The 21407-nt window shown below is 41.2% G+C and overlaps 2 protein-coding genes across 4 annotated transcripts in view; one reads left to right on the top strand and one right to left on the bottom strand.

Annotated features, from left to right (window-relative positions):
* Positions 1-9246, top strand: part of LOC132401150 (zinc finger protein 229-like) — a 36480-nt gene extending 27234 nt beyond the window's left edge. The window contains exons 4-5 of one of the 3 annotated variants that reach the window (XR_009514501.1): positions 1289-1666; positions 8120-9246. The gene's annotated coding sequence lies outside the window, so the exon portion shown is untranslated. Of the gene's footprint in view, positions 1-1288; positions 4919-6098 lie in introns of those variants that run through there. The other 2 variants (XR_009514499.1, XR_009514498.1) reach the window with 2 other exon arrangements.
* A 139-nt stretch (positions 9247-9385) lies between these two features.
* Positions 9386-16233, bottom strand: LOC132401148 (zinc finger protein 229-like). The gene is made up of 2 exons (XM_059983042.1): positions 16089-16233; positions 9386-11777 (listed from the first exon to the last, which is right to left on the bottom strand). Exon 2 carries the CDS (start codon positions 11307-11309, stop codon positions 9963-9965), a length of 1347 nt encoding a protein of 448 aa, XP_059839025.1. The 5' UTR covers positions 11310-11777; positions 16089-16233; the 3' UTR covers positions 9386-9962.
* Positions 16234-21407: the final 5174 nt, after the last annotated feature.

The raw sequence follows: 21407 nt of genomic DNA, 5'->3' as shown, positions 1-21407 counted from the left end.
AGAACACTGTCCAATATAAGGGGCTGAGAAGCTCCAGTATCTCAAAAGATCCTCACTGGGACTGGGGTTGACCCCTCCTTTATGGACACAAACCCATCTGATATGAAATGATCGAATCCCTCCGTAACTCGGTCAGACTCTCCATCCTTAGCGGTGCCTCAACAGACTGAACACAGGCATTCGGGACTGCCTTCTTTTCCTTGGGATGCATCTCGACCAATCTGATTAGTTTGTAGCTGACCTTTATAATTTTCTCTAGTCATATCTCGTATTTTCTGCTGGAGAGACTGTATCTGGCTTTCTAATTCTGCTATGTTTATGGTGATGACTCTTGCTACCCCTTCTACTTTTGATGGACTTAAATTCACTACTGCTTAGTTTTCTTCCAAAAAGGTGAGTAAATAATTTCTCCATTGTAGGTGAGCACCATTACTTCAGTGAGATTAAAACTTACCTGCACATGCTGGTACCCTGGTACCGAAATGACAAATTCCACGTCTTCTAACACTAACCTTATCCCGTTTGTATTACACTGTTTATCACTACATTTAGGCTCTGGTGTGGTTTCCGTCACTAGAGGCTGTGGGGTAGAGATTTTTCAAAGTTTTAAAAACCTGGTAAGGACTTGGGCTCTGACAGCAACTCTTTCCCATCTCCTTTAGGGCGTTCTCCATTCTACTCTCCTGTGGACAGTTTATAATGATAGTAGCAACCTTTGAGAAATGCTTGGAATGGCCAGCCCAGTCGACATACCTCTTGTATAGATCGCTACTACACTCAATATTCACTTGAGTGTGATCCCACAGAACTGTAATCTTACTATGGCCATCATTACATGAAGGCTACTGAGTAATTGCACCTAAAGACTGGCTTATGATTATCCCCTCTGGGATACTGAATAATGCCATCTCTAGAATTTTATTGCATAGGAATTGTAGCTTTGTATCTCTGGAATACCTAAGGTTTTGTCAAGCCATCTACCCCAGTACAATACAAATTTGAGTCCTCCATTTCTCCTTTGTTAGTCCACATTACCCAATTCCATTGAGTAGATTTGTTTTTGTTCACTGAGTGTTCTCCAAGCAATGACCTCACCATTGATATGTTTTTGTAATAGCTCCGGAGCAAGACTGACCATGGCCCCAGTCAGGGTTAATTCCATTGCAACAAGATACATTATTCTCTCCATGTTGAATTAAATCTGTAATACACAATAGTAATTACTATTCTTATTTCAAGTTTAAATCTTAAGTTATTTTAAGTCTATATTTTCTATTTGTTTTTCTAGACCATCCAATCTGGACTCCCAATTGTCTTTGGACTGAAGGCACCCAACGTGATTTCAGGATAGGAGAGATAAGCACTAGCATATTTTCCTTTTCCTTTTTTTTTGACAAAAATCTCCAGTTCTCAGGATGATGGAACTGAAAATTACCCCTTGCTGGGATCTGTCCCCATTTTCTTGGAAAAGTTGTTCCATCTTCAAATCAGGGCTACATCAATTATGTGTCAATGGTGATAACATTCCTGTTTCTCCCCCAGCAATTTCAGTTGGTTGACATGGTACCACCCACTTTTATATGGAAGAGTCAGTACTTTGTACACTGAATGACTTGCTTTGTCTATAACTTCATAGAGCGCCGCAAACCTTGGATTTAAAAATGAGGTGAGTTGGTGTATTTGAATCATCACTCTCCGTCCTGGGCTTAATTCTATGAGACTGACTTTTGAGTCACAGTAGGCTTCACTTTGTTGATTCTTCATTTTTCTATTTGGTGGGCTGCCACATAATTGGCCTCTTTCACTGTCTCTACCAATTGTTGTAGCCACTTTTCCGACACAATCCCATCAATTTCACATTCTGACATCTAATCCTAACAAATCCTCCAATCCTTTCATATCCCTTCTTGTCATGAGCTTATAAGCTTATAAGGGGTGTTATAACCTGTTGAAGATGGCTCTCTATTCCTTATTATCATCAGGGCATAAGGCAAAACTACCTGCCATGTTTCTGCACCAGTTTTGCAACATATTTTTTAGTGTTCACTTCATTCTTTTCACAATTCCACTAGACTGTGGTCTACAGGGTGTATGAAATCTCTGCTTGATCGATTAAACTGCCACGACATCTTGCATTATCTGGGCTGTGAAATGTCTGCCTTGATCCCCAGCAAGTGAATATCTTTCCAATAGGATTTTTACAAAGGCCTTTGCTGTGCTTGTCCTAGCTAGGAAACCTTCCACCCATTCCCTAAAGGTCTGTACTATTACCAGAATGTATTTGTACTCTCCTGGGGTGGGGAGTAATGAACCAACATTAATCTATCTGCAAAATAGTCCAAGACCCTTCCTCTGGTCTGGTGTGTTGTAGGGCTCCTTTCTTCACCTTTCTGTCTGGTTTATATGGTGCAGAGATCAAGCATTTCTTGACATCCTTCATCTTAGGCTTCCAGCACACTTCCTTTATCTTTTCCAGAGTGCTTTTGCATCCCTGGTGTCCCCATAGATGATACAGGACTACTTCATCTTTAACAAACACTCCCTTGTTGTCTTTGTATATTTCAGACCCTGCTCCTTCTATTCATTTTTTGAAATCTTTATTTTTCTTCTGCTCCTTGGTTAAATCCATAATCTGTTGTTCCTTCTCCCTCCCAATCTCACTGATGTAAAGTGTTGCCATTGCCAGGGTGACAGTCATAGTTCCTCAGCATAATTTAAAAATCCCTAATTATCAAAACCGTCACCTAGTAGCTTCATCTGCAAAATCATACCAATCAATATCTCCAAATTCACCTTCCTCCCCTCTTTCATATCCAAAAGCATATATTATTCCTCGCTGTGCAGCAAGTTGGTCCTGCAGCTTTTGTATCTGCTTTAAACACTTTGCATGATTGCCAGTGTTACTCTTCCTTTCCTATGCTGATTCCTGAATCATATGCATTGCCATCTTTAAATCACTGCACTGTTTCCTTAATCCTTCCACTTCACCTTTTGCTATCTTGGCTGCTTTCTCTTGTTTACATTATTCTTCAAGTAATTTCTCACACTTCAACTGAAACTGGTTCACATGCATCAAGCCCATACTCCTTTAACCCTGTAAATCAGTAACCCTCTCAAGCTTTCTACCTCCTTTTGTATTCTCCGTTTAACCTACCTCAGTCAGCTTCTGCTTTATGCCGATTTTCTAATATTTCTAGTTGTAACCTATCTCACTTGCTTTATGCTGACATTTGTTTTCCATTACTAATCTGTGTCATTCTGCCTTAGCACTCTGTGGTAATTGTAGCAAGTCCTCAATTAAATAGCCAACTGTAACTAGTTTTAGTAATTGTTTAAACAATTCTCTTGAATTTAAACAATTCCGGCAGCTTCCCTTAGGTGATTTTCCAAAGGGTATGCCCTGTAGTTTTCCTTTCGCAGCCAGGGTGACTGACAAACCCCTCATCTTGTGGCCACTTACTTTTTTTAAATAAGATTTTTTTATTGAGTTTTCAAATAGGTTACAGAAAGAAAAAAAAATTATCAACCCTTCCCCCCTCCCCACAGCATATCCCTATAGAAGAGGAATAAAAAGAAAAGAAAAAAGAAAGAAAGAAAGAAAGAAAGAATGCCTGGATATCAGAAGATCCCCACATGCTCCATGGAGTTCATAATAGCTTTAGTATATATATATATTTATTTCCACAAATAACCAGTAACTTTATCTTCGGAGCATCTATATATTTAATCCTAACTTTTGTAAATAAGGGCGCCAAATTTTCAGAAATATTTCATATTTATTTCTTAAATTATAAGCAATTTTTTCAAGGGGAATGCAGCTGAAAATTTCTTTCTTCCAATGATCTCTTTCTTTTGGATTAATTCTTTTCCATATATCAATCAAATTTAAATCTTTCATCAATGATAAAGTTAATTTTGCTACTATTGATTTTGTAACAACCGTTGTTGATCTATCTAAAACTGGGTCTAGACAAAAGTTAAAATCTCCACCTATTAATATGTTGTCGTGTGCGTCAGCCAAATTCAAAAAGGCCTCTTGAATAAATTTTACATCATTTTCATTTGGTGCATAAATATTCATAAGAGTCCATAGTTCTGAAAAAATTTGTCAATGTATAATTACATATCTGCCCACTGAATCAATTAATACATTTTGTATTTTAATTGGTAAAGTTTGATTAATCAAAATTGCAACTCCCCTCGCCTTTGAATTAAATGAAGCTGCAATAACATTTCCGACCCAATCTCTCTTTAATGTCTGATGTTCTATCTCTGTTAAGTTTGTTTCGTGTAAAAAAGCTATATCGATTTTCATTTTCTTAATGTATGTTAAAATTCTTTTTCTTTTCACTGGTCCATTAAGCCCATTAACATTAAAACTTTAAAAATTCAGTAAATTAGTCATTATTTTTAACAGGGTTACTCCAATCTATAATAATACCTAATCTTTCAACTTTCAGAATCTTTTTAAAATTCTCCATGTTGCTATGTGATCATCCAGGCAAAGAAAGAAAAATAAAAGAAAAATAGATTATAAAGAAAAAAGTAACAGAATACCCCCCTACTAATGTTGTGGATAAAAGAAAACACATTACCCCCCTCCGTTGTACGGGTCATGGCAATCGCCATGATTACACACGTGATTCCCGTAGCAATCGATCCGAAGTTCCCCCAGCTCCCCCGTAACTTAAAAAAGTATGTATAAGAAAAGAAAAAATATCGCTACTCTCGATTAATATTTCTCAAATTTTAACCTTTACCCCCTGTATCATATAATTACTAATATATTTCAATATTCTTCTGTTCTTATATGTCCATCAACTCCATTCACTGTCCCTGTCTTCATCTTTAATCCACTTCACTTTTAAATCTTAGGCTGTGGTTAGCGAATATTTGGCAGTTTTTGTGCAAACCCTTCCCCATCCCGATAATCAGTAAAAAATCTTCTTTTTCCGTCATCCAAAAAAACTATCAGGATTGCCAGGTGACGCAATATAAATTTATAACCCTTTTCCCATAAAACTTTTTTCTCTGGATTAAATTCATTCTTTCTCTTCAAAAGGTCATAACTTATATCAGGATAGAAAAGAACTGCTTTCCCTTCTATCATCAATGGCCCGTTTCTCTTTCTGGCATGTTGGGCAGCCGCCTTCAGGATCTTTACTTTATCTTGCTATCTTAAGCATTTTATCAAGATTGATTGTGGGTTTTGATCAACTTGAGGTCTTGGTCTTAAGGTTCTGTGAGCCCTTTCAATTTCAATTAACTGGGTTCCTTCTTCCATTTCCAAATTTTCCGGGATCCATTTTTGAAAAAAAATTATTGGATCCCCTCCCTCTATACCTTCTTTACGTCCAACAATCTTAATATTATTTTGTCTGCTAAAATTTTCAAGCATGTCCACTTTTTCCAACAACTGTTTTCTTTCTGATGTCCAGGCAGAAATATTATCTTCCATTTTATTCATTCCATCAATGATGTCACTTGTTTCTTCCAAATTTTTAATTTTCTTGTCCATTTTGTCCTGTCTTTTTATCATTTTATCAAACATAGTCTTCATATTTTTAATATTTTTATTACTTTTAATGCTTTTAATTCATGCATTATTTGCACCAAAGATTTTCTTATGTCTCCAGAAAAACTTTCACCTCCAATCTCTTCCTGTTGTTCTTCTTTATTTTGTCTCTTCATCTTCGTCTGATTTATCCAAAGAATCTGAATCTACCTCAGATTCACTTTCATTTTCAGTTCCAATCGTAGCTGGGATTTGTAGTTTAAATTGCTCGTGTTTGCGCATTCCCCTTCCTTCACGCATGCGCAATTCCTTTTGCTCTTTTTTTTTTGGAGACTGTTGATGTTGCCGCAGTTTCCTGTTCTGTATCGCCGGAGGTAAAATGCACTTGAGCCCGCGGCCCTTCCATTGCGGCCGGCCTTGATTCTTTTCCAACTTGTGTTGTCTTCAAGGTAGTAGTTTTCTTCTGCTTCTGTTTATGAGACATATCTTGGGACAATCCTGAGTAGTTTATAAATAACTTTTAGAAAGTATTTACTAACTTTTCTTCACTTAAACATTGTTTTTCTGGTTTTTTACGGGAGAGCTGGATTTCCACGTCTCGATCCTACATCATCACGTGATGTCCCCTTGTGGCCACTTCCTCAACACAAATTTCTAGAGGAATCCCTTCCAATCAAAACAACCCAAGACCTTTGAGCTTGCAGATTTTCCTTGAGGTTTTCATGTGGGTTAGTAACTTCTAACTACCTATCTTCATGACCCGACTTGAACGAAGAGAAAGATTTATCCTCGAGCCACCATCAGGGATGCCAATTTTATTATACGGATCTTATAATACCGAAAAGAGAGTCAGAGAGAATCTGTATTTACCAAGAAGTAGCCTTTATTGTATCAACTAAAGAACACGTGGTTCATAAACTAGCTAACTGTGTGCATATCCACTAGAATTCCCTGACCCTCCATGAAGTCAATTAAGTGAAAAGGTATTACCCAGTAAAGGAGTCTATGCTGGACAGGTGTTCCTTGTGTCCCAATCTCCATGTGTCTGTGGCGTCCTCGTCATCCGTGATGGTTGGTCTCTGGTTGCTGGAGAGTTATCACCATTTTGCATTTGGAGCTCCAGATCCTTATAGTTTCCTTTGTTATGTACTTGTGACACATGACAGTGGTACCCTTATCACGTGACTGGGGTTGAAGCTATACTGGACTTGAGGTAATGGTCTTGTGATGGTGGAGTGACGTTATTTCCCCACCAGTAGAGATCATGTGACAGGTTTTTTTTACAGGGTATAAAAGGAAGACCCCACCCTGTGAGGAGGGGCAGTTCGTGGCGGGATTTGCCATGTTGACTTCATGCCACTGCGTGATTTAATGTGATGACGCAGTTTAGTTGAAGAATGAAGTTTTTATCTAATGCCTAAAGCTTAAAAGGTCATTGCCAGCAGTTTTTTTACAATACTGCTAGTTGAGAATCAGTGGAGAGTGAAGATCAGAGTTCGGGAGTTAAAGATCGAGGAAAATCGATTTTCAACAGTGAAACGGGTTCGACCTTGTTTGATCCGTATTCGGAAGGAATTTGTTGACTGTTCTCGTGTTAATCTCTGTGGGATAGCAGAAAAGATTGAGGACAGTGTGATAAAGGAAAGGTCAGTGCCTTTAAGCCGTTTCGTTTCGTAAATTCAAAAAGTTCGACGCCGGGGATCGAACCAAAACGATGTGAACGAGAATTTAAATCGTCTTATAAAGTCTCTCCTTTTAAATGTACTGTGAGCATTTTGAACTTGTGGCAATCCTACTTTAAAGAACTGTTTTTGCAACATCGCTTTAAGAACTGTTTGAGCCGCATCGCTCTAAGAACTGTTTAAGCTGCCACACAGCAGCTGATTTCTGGTTACGTTAGTGTTTGTTTACCTTTGGGGGGTTTGTTTAGTGTTTAATAAACGTGTTATTTGTTGTATAAACCCTTGCCTAACTCATATATTTATTGTTACCTGAATACGTGACACCTTCATCATTTGAACTAATGTATTTCCATCCCATTGGCTCAAGGTCACCTGACCTACTTTGGTCACCTTCTTACTGACTCTAGTGCAGGGCTACAACCAGTGTTGTTCCATGGTTAATGCCCCTCCCACCTTTGTGTGTTCGTGCCTTTCAACTCTGACTGGTCTAAACCAGTTAAACAAGGTGACCCAAACACTCAATTTAACATGATTACAGATTGCTTCTTTGGTAGGACTAGAACTTTACTTAATAAATAGCTACTTGTCTGAGAATGATCTCAGATTCAGCAGGTCATCACTTGAACCTCCTAATGTCGACATTCAATTGCTCTGATTAGATTATCCCCGAGCAAGAATCAGATCAGAGTTCACAAAATGGGGGGAAACAAAGACATTTGGATTGTCTGCTATTTCTGTCCCGATTCATCTGAATCCACTGATTTGTAGACTGTTGTTCTTTTTGTCTACTTCCACTGTACCTGATTCATTCAAATCCAATAATTTGTAGACTGTAGTCCCTTCTGGCCAACAAGGATATTCTTTCTCAGGCAAGAGATCTGAGAGAGAAACATAACTGCAGTCAGTTTGTCTTCTTCTTCAGCCTGTAGAAAGTCAAGCAGGAAATTCAAGGGAAACCTCTTCAGCCATGGTGGAGACTGTCCGGAACACATCACCAAAGAGTGAGTGAGAGGTGAACAGCAGGATGGATTTAAAAGGATTATCATGGAACAGAAACACTGGAAGGGTCTAGCTCAGGCATGGGCAAACTACGGCCCGGGGGCCATATATCGGTTAAGCCTTTTAATCCGGCCCGCAGAACTTGATGAAGTTATATTAATAAACCTTGTTAATGTTTTTTCCCCGCAATTCTGGCGTTTTCCCAATAGATGACGCACTCTATATACATTGACCTTTGTTGAGGTGCAGCGTATTACTCCACATTTGCGCTTTACTTTTTGTTCGGCTCGACCTATTTGTGTGAACAGGCGTTCAGCGTCATGAACATCAACAAAGCCAGCCACAGATCCAAGTTAACTGACCAACACCTCAGATCCATCCTGAGAATCGCCACAACAAAACTAAATCCAGACTTTGATGCGCTGGCTAAAAAGGGAGACCAACAACACTGTTCCCACTGAAATTAAAAATAAGTTTCTTCGTTGTGTTATGTAAAAAATGCATTTGAAAATATTTTTTTCAATAAGCCTTACATGTTACATGTCATTTCTGTTAAGTGATGGACATGAGTAGTGCGCAGGTGCACGTACGTTCTCAAAATAAAAAATGCGCTCCAGATCAATAACGCGCTCCGCATACTGGCGTGCTGTCACTGTTCTGTCCTTGTGCTGGTCATTGTTGAGTTTTGGCACAGGGGACAATTGAATCAGAAGGAGCAGGACAAGTAGACCTGCATCTCCTACCGTTTTTGAAATAAAGACAGTCAGGAGGAGAGTGATGATAATATCTTGAAGGATAACAGAATTTTCAGTGCTTTGAAATAATAACTGTTACTATTAAAAAAAGCTATTTTATTCATTTAATTTTCAGTGTTTTAAAAGTCATTTCAATAAATAGCTAAATACCATGGGACTTCAAAGACAGATATTTTGTTGTAATGCATTTGTTCATTTTCAACTGAAATTAAAGCACATGTTTTCTACATATCCCATGATATTTTATTTTCTCTTATGAGGTGTATTACCAAAACACTCCGTCCATCTGCTCCTGGTCCGGCCCCCCTGTCAAATTTTAGAACCCTTTGTGGCCCTCAAGTCAAAAAGTTTGCCACCCCTGGTCTAGCTGGACTGAGTTGACTCCCCACTGTACATGGGGTGAGTTGTAAATGCAGCAAGTACCTGAGGCAAAGTTTAAAATACAAATGATTTATTAATAACGGATCCAGAAAATTAATTTCCATTCCCATTAAAGGATTAAAGGTGAACATCAGCAGAAGAAACTCCTCTCAGTTCCAGAGGCCAGGATGTAGAACTGGATGTGATAAGCAGCAGCAAAAATTACTGGAGTTCAACACCAACAGTCTCTTTTGAATTCGTCTCTGACTTCAGCAAATTTGATGGTTAAATATCCAGCATCAGGCATATTAAAATTGTGTCCTCTCTGTGAACTCGGTAGTGTTTCGTAAGTCCGGATGTACGACTGAATCACTTCCCACATTCAGAGCAGGAGAACGGCCTCTCACCAGTGTGCACTTGCAGGTGTGTCTGCAGCCTGGTTATCTGAGTGAATTGCTTACCACAGTCTGAGCAGGTGAATGGTTTCTCCCCAGAGTGAAGCCGCCGGTGTGCCTGTAGGGTGGATAACTGAGTGAATCCCTTCCCACAGTCTGAGCAGGTGAACGGCTTCTCCCCAGTGTGAACTCGCTGATGTGTTTTCAGTTGAGATGACCAGATGCATCCTTTCCCACAATCTGAGCAGGTGAACAACTACTCTCCCGTGTGAACTGACTGGTGTGCCAGTAGGTCTGATGATAGGGAAAATCCCTTTCCACAGTCTGAGCAGGTGAATGGTTTCTTCTTACTGTGAGTTGATTGGTGTTTCTTTAGGTGGGATGACCAAGCAAACCCTTTCCCACACACGGAGCAGGTGAATGGCCTCTCTCCAGAGTGAACTCGCCGGTGTCTGTACAGGAGACATGACCTAGCGAATCGCTTCCCACAGTCTGAGCAGGTGTATGGCTTCTCCCCAGTGTGAATTCGCTGATGTATTTTCAGTTCAGATAACTGAATGAATCGCTTCCCACATTCAGAGCAGGAGAACGGCTTCTCACCAGTGTGAACTCGCAAGTGTGTCTGCAGGCTGGATACCTGAGCGAATCGCTTCCCACAGTCTGAGCAGATGAACGGCTTCTCCCCAGTGTGAACTCGCTGATGTGTTTTCAGTTGAGATGATGAGGTGCATCCTTTCCCACAAATTGAGCAGGTGAACAACCACTCTCCTGTGTGAACTGACTGGTGTGCCAGTAGGTCTGATGATTCGGAAAATCCCTTTCCACAGTCTGAGCAGGTGAATGGTTTCTTCATACTGTGAGTTAATTCGTGTCTCTTTAGGTGGGATGACCGAGCAAACCCTTTCCCACACACGGAACAGGTGAATGGCCTCTCTCCAGAGTGAAGTCGCTGGTGTCTATACAGGTGAGATGACCAAATGAATTGCTTCCCACAGTCTGAGCAGGTGAACGGCCTCTCCCCAGTATGAACTCGCGTATGTCCTTTCAGATCACATAACCGACTGAATCCTTTCCCACAATTTGAACAGGTAAATGGCCACTTCCCAGTGTGAAGTGACTGGTGTCTTTGAAGGTAAGATAACTCACTGAATCCTTTCCCACAATTTGAGCAGGTGTACGACCACTTCCCAGTGTGAACTGGCTGGTGTTTGAGAAGGTCAGATGACTGAGTGAATCGTTTCCCACAGTCTGAGCAGCTGAACAGATTTTCCTCAGTGTGAGTTTTCAGATGTCTAGATAAGTTGGATGATGAAGTGAATCCCTTCCCACAGTCTGAGCAGGTGAATGGTTTTTCCCCAGTGTGCACTGACCGATGTCTCTGCAGGTGAGATGGGCAAGTGAATCGCTTCCCACAGTCTGAGCAAGTAAACGGCCTCTCCGCAGTGTGACCTCGCTCATGTTCCTTCAGCTGAGATGCTGAATTGAATCCTTTCCCACAGTCTGAGAAGGTGAATGGTTTCTTACTGGTGTGATCTCGTTGATGTAGCTTCAGTTGACATGACCGTGGAAATCCCTTCCCACAGTCCGAGCACTTAAACGGCATCTCCCCAGTGTGAACTGATTGGTGTGTCAGAAGGTCAGATGACTGAATAGATTCCTTCCCACATTCTCAGGTGAACAGCCGCTACCAAAGGTGAACAGTGAGCCAGTTAGTCAGATAACTGAGTGAGTTCCTGAGAATGATATCTCCCTACTGTCAATTCTATAGCAATTCATTAAGTCAGATGATTGACGTAGTGACTACCTTGTACAATCAATGCAGTTGAAGACCTAGTGTTCTCAGCACGTCAGTTCTAGTGGATTTCACTGAGTCACAACAGAAATCTTCATCTCAGTCACAAAGTACGTTCCCAGCTGGAATGTGATAGATCTTCATCTCCAAGGATCACAATAAATATATTGGTGTTACAGAGGAAATATCTGGTCACTCTTTAAAATCTGCACAGAGACAGCAAACCTGAGGTGCTCGAGTTTGAGATTCCCATTCACAAATTCTTCAACATTCCTAACCCTGTAAAATTTATAAAAGACATCAATAGGTGAAGGACAGAATTTTAGAAATGATAAATTTAGTCTGTATGGTGAGCTCTGACATCACACTGTAACAACGAAATTCAACCCACGTTGAAAGAACACATCCTCCTCTTCCAACTGGGCAGAGATCAGTCATCTGGACTGACCATCAAATTCTCTGTTTTTCTGTCTGTATCAGAATGGGCCATTTCTGCACATCTTCAATCTGTGTTCCGAGTTTTAGAGGTCAAGGAAGAGGAAGTTTTGTGTCTCCTAAGGGGTATTAAGGTGGATTTATCCCCAGGGCCTGATGGGACTTACCCCAGGTTACCGTTAACCAGTATTTCTGTGTTCTCTCTAGCAAGAGGCAAGTCCTGGAGACTGGAGAGCGGCTAATGTTGTACCTCTACTTAAGAAGGGAACAAGGGAAAATCCAGGGAACTATAGACCAGTGAGTCTCACGTCAGTCGTAGGGAAATAGCTGTAGAAATTTCTGAAGGATATCCTATATAAGCATTTGGAAACCCATGGCCTAATTAGGGAGAGTCAGAATGGCTTAGCAGCTTGATTGAGTTTTTTGACAAGGTGATGAGAGAGATTAATGAGTGTAGTAGGGCAGTGGATGTTGTCTACATGGATTTCAGTAAGGCCTTTGACAAAGTCCCTCATGGGAGGCTAATCCTGAAGATTAAAATGCATGGGATTTATACCAGTTGGCTGTTTAGATTCAGAACAGGTTTGCACATAGAAGACAGAGGGTAATTGTTGAAGTGACTTATTCCAGCTGGAGGTCTGTAATTAGTGGTGTTTCACAGGGATCAGTGCTGGGATCTCTGCTGTTCGTAATGTATATGAAAATATAGATGAGTGGGCTAGTAAATTTGCAGATAACACAAAGATTAATGGAGTTATGGACAGTGTAGAAAACTGGCAAAGAACACAGCACAATATAGATCAGTTGCAGATATGGGCTGAGAAATGGCAGATGGAGTTTGACCCGGATAAATGTGAGGCGTTTCACCTCGATAGGCAAATATAAGGATAACCCTTAATAGTGTTGCTGAGCAGTGAGATCTTGGGATCCAAGTTCATAGCTCCTTGAAAGTGTCTTCACAGGTTGGCAAGGTGGTTAAGAAGGCTTATGGAATGCTTGCTTTTATTAGTTGAGGCACAGAGTTCAAGAGTCAGTGCGTTAAGTTGCAACTTTATAAAACTTTGGTTTGGCCACATCTGGGGTACAGTTCAGGTCAGCCAACTTTAGAAAGGATGTTGAGGCTTTGGAGAGGGTGCACAAGTAGTTCATGGTTTAGAAAGCACATACTATCAGAAGAGGCTGCATAAATTTGGGTTGGTTTCTCTGGAGTGTTGGGGGGGAGGGAGATTTGATACATCTTTATAAGATTATGAGAGGCATAGATAGACTGGACAGAGGCTTTGTGTTTCCCAGGGTTGAAATGTCAAATGTCAAATACCAGAGGGCATACATTGATGGTGAGAGTGGGTAGGTTGGGGGGGGGGGGGGTGGGAGGGGTAAGTTTTTACTCAGAGTACTGGATGCCTGGAATCTACTGCCCAGTATGGTGGCAGAGACAAATACATTACAGGCTTTTAAGAGAAGTTTGGATGCACACATAGAAACAAGGAGGATGGAGGGATATGGACATAGTGTATGTCGGAGGTGAGTTAGCTTTGCTTTCCCACTGGTTCAGCAGAATAACGTGGGCAGAATGGCCTGTTCCTATGCAGCACATTTCTCTATTCCAAAGCTGAAGGAAGGATTTTGTTCTATTTCTCCGTACAGCACTAACTGGCATTTTCAGTGACTGGAAGATTAGGTTCCTCATTGGGGATTAAATCGGAATGATATTTTTGTTCCAAGTCCCTAATCCTACGAATTCGGTAGTTGGAGGTCGGCAGTGTTTGGAAGACCCATCCACTCATATTCCCTCCAGCTGCACTTCCAAACACACGCTATGGACTGGTGCGGAAAGCGGTAAAATGTCAGCCATCACACACAAAATACTAATGGAACACAACAGGCCAGGCATCTGCAGTCAACATTTTGGGCCGAGTCCTTCGTCAGGACAAACTGAAAGAAAAGATAGTAAGAGATTTGAAAGTAGGAGGGGAAGGGGAAATCCGAAATGGTATTAGAAGACAGGAAGCGGAGGGATGAAGCTAAGAGCTGGAAAGGTGATTGGCAAAAGGGATACACAGCTGGGGAAGGGAAAGGATCATGGGACGGGAGGCCTAGGGAGAAAGGGAGAGGGGAGCACCAGAGGAAGATAGAGAACAGGCAAGGAGTGATTGTGAGAGGGGCAGAGAGAGAGAAAAAGGGAGAGGGGGAATGAATAAATAAATAAGGGATGGGTTTAGAAGGGGAGGGGGGGCATTAACGGAAGTTTGAGAAATCAATGTTCATGCCATCAGGTTGGAGGCTACCCAAACGGAATATAAGGTGTTGTTCCACCAACCTGAGTGTGGCCTCATCTTGACAGTAGAGGAGGCCATGGATAGACATATCAGAATGGGAATGGGACGTGGAATTAAAATGTGTGTCCCCTGGGAGATCCTGCTTTCTCTGGCGGACAGAGCGTAGGTGTTCAGCGAAACGGTCTCCCAGTCTGCGTCGAGTCTCACCAATATATAAAAGGTCACACCTTCAGCACCGGACGCAGTGTACCACACCAGCCGACTCACAGGTGAAATGTTGCCTCACCTGGAAGGACTGTCTGGGGCCCGGAATGGTGGTGAGGGAGGAAGTGTAAGGACAGGTGTAGCACTTGATCTGCTTACAAGGATAAGTGCCAGGAGGGAGATCAGTAGGAAGGGATGGGGGTTGGAATGAATGGGCAAGGGAGTTGCGTAGTGAGCAATCCTGGCAGAAAGCAGAAGGGGGGGGGGGGGGAAGGGAAAGATGTGCTTGGTAGTAGGATCCCATTGGAGGTGGCAGAAGTTACGGAGAATTATATGTTGAACCCAGAGGCTGGTGGGGTGGCAGGTGAGAACAAGGGGAACCCTATCCCAAGCGGGGTGGCGGGTGGATGGGGTGAGGGCAGATGTGCGTGAAATGGAAAAGATGTGTTTGAGAGCAGAGTTGATGATGGAGAAAGGGAAGCCCCTTTGTTTATAAAAGAAAGACATCTCCTTTGTCGTGGAATGAAAAGCCTCATCCTGAGAGCAGATGCAGTTTAGACGGAGGAATTGCGAGAAGGGAAAAGCATGTTTGCAAGAGACAGGGTGGGAAGAGGAATAGTCCAGGTAGCTGTGAGAGCCAGTAGGTTTTCACCAGATACCAGTAGATAAGCCATCTCCAGAGATGGAGACAGAAAGATCAAGAAAGGGGAGGGTGAAAGTTGGAGGCAAAATTAATGAAGTCATTGAGCTCAGCATGTGTGCAGGAGGCAGCGCCAATGCAGTCGTCGATTTAGCGAAGGAAAAGAGGGGGGCGGATACCCGTATAGGCTTGGAACATGGACTGTTCCACAAAGCCAACAAAAAGACAGGCATAGCTGGGACCCAAACAGGTGTCCATGGCTACATCCTTGGTTTGGAGGAAGTCTGAGGAGCCAATGGAGAAATTATTGAGAGTAAGGACTAATTCCGCTAGACGTTGGAGAGTGATGGTAGAGGGGAACTGGTTAGGTCTAGAATCGAAAAAGAAGCAAAAAGCTTTGAGACCATCCTGGTGGGGGATGGAGGTATATAGGGACTGGACGTCCTTGGTGAAAATAAGGTGGTGAGGGCCCGGGAACTTAAAATCATTGAAAAAATTCAAAGCATGAGAAGTGTCACGAACATAGGTGGGAAGGGATTGAACAAGGGAGGATAAAACAGTGTCAAGGTATGCAGAAATTAGTTTGGTGGGGCAGGAGCAAGTTGAGACAATGGGTCTCCCTGGGCAGGCAGGTTGCTGGTTCTTGGGTAGGAGGTAGAAACGGGAAGTCGGGGTGTGGGAACTATGAGGTTGGTGGCAGTGGATGAGAGATCCCCAGAGCTGATAAGGTTGATGATGGTATGGGAGGCAGTAGCCTGGTGCTCCTTAGTGGGGTCATGATAGAAGGGTAAATAAGAGGATATATCAGCCAGTTGTCAGCCATGATTGTCTCTTTACCCAGAAATCCCCACGAATAAGATACCCATCTATCCGTCACGCTTCCAGTACTGCGCATGCGCAGTAGAAATGGCGTTGACACCATTGCATATCAGCAAAAATCAAAGTGGAGTCCGAATCGGGAGGTGGAGCTGACAGAGAGAAAGGACCGAGACTGTACCAAATTTACGAGGCCACCATATTACCAGAACTCACAGGAGTTTTCCCTTCGCCGCGGTGCCGACACCAATACTGACGGATCCCCAAGCCGCAGCCCGCCTGCGGCCGATTCACCAGGGCCGTTTGTCCGCTGAGTCCTGCGCATGCGCAATTCTGGGACCTTTCCGCACCCCTTACGCCTGCGCAGTTGATCGATGGGTCACTGACGGTGAAATGTGAATCTCTGCGTTGTTGGGAGCAACTAACACAAAATGCTGGAGCAACTCAGGCCTCGGCCTGAAATAGCAACACTTCCACACTTAATAATATTATATACGATCACCCTGAGCGTCCTGCGTTCAAAGGAAAATAAGGTATGACGGAAACGGAGAACACTTGGTGCACGCGCACACACACATTCTTGCAGTTCTGCTGTCATTTTTATAAGGTCTTGGTTTTATGGTACTTCCCCGCCATACACAGGGGAATATTCTTTTTCTTTAGTAATCAGATGTGCAAATGTGTATATATTGCTTGTGTGCTGTATGTAACGTCGATACTTTTGTTTATTTTGTAATATGATTGTGGCGTGCAGCGTCTAAATCGTGTGCAGTCTTCCTTTAACTGTGCATAATTGACAGGGATCTTTGCTGTCAGAGATCGAGCTGCGATGAGTTCACACTGGACAAATAGTATGGAATTATTTATTGTGTCATGGTAGATATCTTATTGTAAATATTGGCAGTTTTCGCTAATTTTTGTAAGCTTAATTTTTGACACACTGAAGTGCAAAGCGACTTCAGCCGTTTTTTCGCTTTGGTCAGAACCCACTCCTTTTACACAGTTGCAGCGTATCCGGCTTTCCTTTATAACTCAAGCTCGCCAGTCCTGGTACGAATCTTTTCTGCATCCTTTCCAACTTAACAACATCCTTTCTGTAGCTGTGAGACTGGAACTATGTGCAATATTCCAAGTGTGGAATCACTAAGGGTATTTACGAGAATGGTTCAAGGATTGAAAGGTTTATCATATGAAAAATGTTCGGTGGCTCTGTGCCTGTACTCGCTGGAATTCAGAAGAATGACGGGGAATCTCCTTGAAATCAATTGAATGGTGATTTCCTTCAGTGGGGCGCAGCTCCAGAATAAAGGGGCATCCTTTTAGAAAGGGGAGGAGGAGGAATTTCTTTATTCAGTTAGTAATGAACCTGTAGATCTAGTTGCCACAGGCAGCAGTCGAGACCAGGTCATTGGGTATTTTTAAATTGGAAGTTGATGGATTCTTAATAAGTGAGGCCTTGAAAGGTTATGGGGAGAAGGCAGGAGAAAACGCTTAATGTTACAGGCCAGACAGCTCCAGGAAAGGATGATAAAAGTATATGTTATTGTATGTTTAAACTTGTGGCTGACAGTTCCATTGGGATAACAAAAATTTTGAATTGTATTTGGAGTTTAGGCCATCTTCCGTCCTCATGGAAAATGGCAGTAGTAGTTCCTATTCTAAAACCTGGGAAACCCCTGCTGGATCATTGCAATTATAGACCAATATCACTAACATCCCATTTGTGTAGACTTGTGTAAGGTATAGTAATAGAGCAGTTGAATTATATTTTGGAAAAGAGATGATAGTGTTTTATCAGAGCAGATTTCAGAAAGGGGGTATGGCATTGGATTCAGTTTTGTGTTTGGAAGATGATATTCAGAAAGCGTAATTAAAGAAGTTGGAGTAGCAGTATTATTTGATATTGATAAAAAAAACTGATACCTTTATGGAGTGATGGTCTTTTGATTACATTATGGAAATTAGTTTTTTTTTTATTTGGACCATCAATGCAGGAAGGGTAGGAAAAATGTATTTAGATTTCTATGAGATGGAGAATAGGACCCCACAAGGAATTATTTGTAGCCCTTTATTGGTTAATATTATGATTAATGATATTTTTTGAAATGGGTACTTGGGTGGGTAATCAATTTTTGCATATGGAGTATTATAGTGGAGAGGTAAAATTTTCAATTTGACTGCAGTTAAAGTCAAACAGTAGACAACTATATGTGTGTTTATGTTTCAGTAGCTAAAATACAAGTTACGTGTTTTACAAAGAAGATCAATAGACCTGCACTTGATTTGAAATTGTTTGGACAAACTCTTGAAGAGCCAGTGGTAAGATTCCTCAGCATGTGGCTGGATAACAAACTGGCATGAAAGTGCCATATCAGTAAAGTAATTGATAAATCAAAAAGGACATTAAATATCCCTGGATGTCTATGTGAGTCTTCTTGGGGTGCTACATGAAAATCTCTGATCATTTATTTGTTTAATTAGATCTCTGCTTGATTAAGTCTTACGAATCAGCTTCATCTTCAATTTAAAATGCTTGGATGTGATACAAGCACAGGCTTTAAGACTGTGTTATGGTGCAGTAAGATCATCTCCAATTTTGGCTTTACAGTTTGAAATGAGACAATTACCCGTACAGTTGTGGAGGTTGAAGTTGTTAACATACTGGATTAATTTGAGGGGGCAGAGAACTGATCGCCCTGTTAAGTGTTTTGCAAACTGTTCACAACATTACAAGAAGAGTTTTTAGTTCTGCGTGGCTGGGTTCTTATCACACTAGGAAAATGGGTTTGCTGGATTATGCAATATGTCCCACTAGCTTTTTCAGTAACCCTACCTTGGTTTTTTCCCCCAATGAATTTAGTTGATTTTTAGGTGGCGCATGATTTAATGAAATCTAAGATCCTGATATGTTTGACAGTCTAGGTTCATCAGTATGTTAAAGAAAATTTTTATTATATGCTAATCATTTCTACTAATGGGTCAAAAGATAATTTAACAGGGAATGTGGTTGTGGGTATTTTTGTGCCTGAATTACAGGTAACAATAAAGAAACATCTTGACCATCTATCAGTGTACACAGCCACAGCAGAACTGGTTGCCATAATTTTGGGCTTACTGTGGGTTGAGGAAATCTGTCTTTTCAACGTTGCAATTTGTTCATGTTCTTTTTTGGTTTTACTAGTCATTCTATCAGTAGGCGAGATTTACTGCTGGAAGCTCTTCAAATTTCATTTTATATTCTAAGTATTGGTTTACAAATCACCTTGTGGGTCCCTGTACATAGACGTGTTGAGGGGAACAAGCAGTTTGATTGTTTGGCCACAGAAGCTGTTAAAAGTCCAACTGTGGATGTAAACCTTCCACTTAGCAAACCAGAATCTAAGGTGTTGGTGAGGCTAAGAATTGGAGGATGATGGCAAAATTTGTGGGATAATGGACATCAGTGGAGACACTGTACAGAATACGTAAACTGCTGGATTAATGGGAAAAGGGGTAAAACAAGAAATTATATTGACTTGGAATTTGGCACAGCATATTTAAGTATATCTTGTATCTTCTTGGAAAACACCACTATGGGATGTAATTAAGTTGTTGTAATTATGAAACAGTTGAACACATTTTTTACAATATGAAGTATACAAGGATGAAAGAAAGGAAATGCAGACTGCACTACTATCTTTGGGGGTTGATAGGATTCATTTAAATACATTACAAAGTTATGGAAGTGACTTTAATTTAATTCACAATATTGTCTTTCATTATTTACAATCTATAGAGATTTTGTGGGTAACTTTGTTTTCATTTGATAAAGAACTAGTAGGGGTTTTATTTCCCAACTCTACACCACACTCCAGTCCAGTTGGTGGCGGTAATGCACTTTATGTTGGACTGCCAACCGCCAGTAAAAGTTGTCAGAAGGTTACATGGGGTCATTTGTTCGTGTTCTTAGGCCCAAAGAGATGCACCCTGGAGGAATATATAAAGGAAGCTTCATTCGGTGGTCATCCTCACCTGCGGGTGCAGGTTTCTTCTTCGTACAAAAGAAATACAGGAGCCTGCGGCCGCGCATTTGTTATAACGGATTAAACTGCATAATGACCGAGAATTGCTACCCCTTCTTCTTACGAGCGTATTCACAAAATTAGACCTCTGAGAGCCTACCATCTGGTCCATATCAAGGAGGGCAATGAGTGGAAGTCAATATTCAGTACACCAACAGGGCACTATAAATACCAGGTTACGTATGCCCTTTGGCCTTGTGAACACCTCAGCCTTTTTCCAAGCAATTATGAACTTCATGCTCTGGGACACTTCCCAAAAGAATGCCTGCATTGACTTGGATGATATCCTAATCTTCTCCAAGTCCTCCATGGTGGAGCATATCACGCATGTCAGAGACATTTTAAAGAGGCTACTGGATCATGGACTTTGTCAAGTTGGGGAAGTCAGAGTTTCAGATGATCATTTCATTTTTGAGTTTCAAATATATAATTCAACTGCTCTATTACGGTACGTTACACAAGTCCACACAAATAGGATGTTAGTGATACTGGTCTAAAACCAGAACGATCCAGCAGGGGTTTCCCAGGTTTCAGAATATGCACTACTACTGTCATTTTCCATGAGGACGGAAGATGGCCTAAACTCCAAATACGATTCAAAAATTTTGTTATCCCAATGGAACTGTCAGCCACAAATTTAAATGTACAATAACATATACTTGTATCATCCTTTCCTGAAGCTGTCTGGCCCGTATCATTAATCATTTTCTTAAATTCACACGAAGAAAACTCTACATCACGAGCATTGCTACTGCCAGATTCCAACACATCAGGGTATTCACTTAGAGCTTTATCCCTACATTGTTTAGCCTCTTCACTTAAATGGTCTTGATTATGAATTGACCAAGCTAGAAACTCAACCTTCTCAATTTCAGTAACAATCATTATCTTTAATACTTGAATGTTATTAGCTCTATCAATCCATCCACACTGCCCATTTTCTTAATAATTTCCCCAAACAGCTCCAAGTTTAGTATCCCTTCAAATGCTAACACAATATGACCTCCAGTAAACCTTATTCACAACTTTCACCACTTTTCTCACCACAGCCTGTGCCCTTTTATTCTTAACTGGTATCACTCTCCAAGTGACCTTATTAACTTTCCTAAGTATCTTATTTCTCTCTCTAATTGCCTCTGCACACTCATCAGTCCACCATGGTACAGCCTTTCTCCTATTAGAGGTCCTTTTTAATAGGGATCACTTCCACCACAGTTTGGTGAATAATGTGACATAACCTTTCATTGCAAAAATCCACACTGTCCTCAACATTCAGCCCTGAAAGATGTTCATCACATAAAATCTTACACTTCTCCCAATTTGCTTTATCACAATTCCACCTCCTAAAAGTGGCCTCCTGTCCCCTATACAAATCCAAAACCAAGGTTATAAATACAGGAAAATGATCACTCAGTGTTTCATCTCCCATGACATCCCTCTCATTCACTCCAGCCAGAATGTTCTAAACTAAAGT

This window comes from Hypanus sabinus, chromosome 10, assembly GCF_030144855.1.
Source record: "Hypanus sabinus isolate sHypSab1 chromosome 10, sHypSab1.hap1, whole genome shotgun sequence".
Classification (NCBI taxonomy): domain Eukaryota; kingdom Metazoa; phylum Chordata; class Chondrichthyes; order Myliobatiformes; family Dasyatidae; genus Hypanus; species Hypanus sabinus.
Note: the sequence above shows the minus strand (reverse complement) of the source record. Positions and strands in the feature narration are given on the sequence as shown.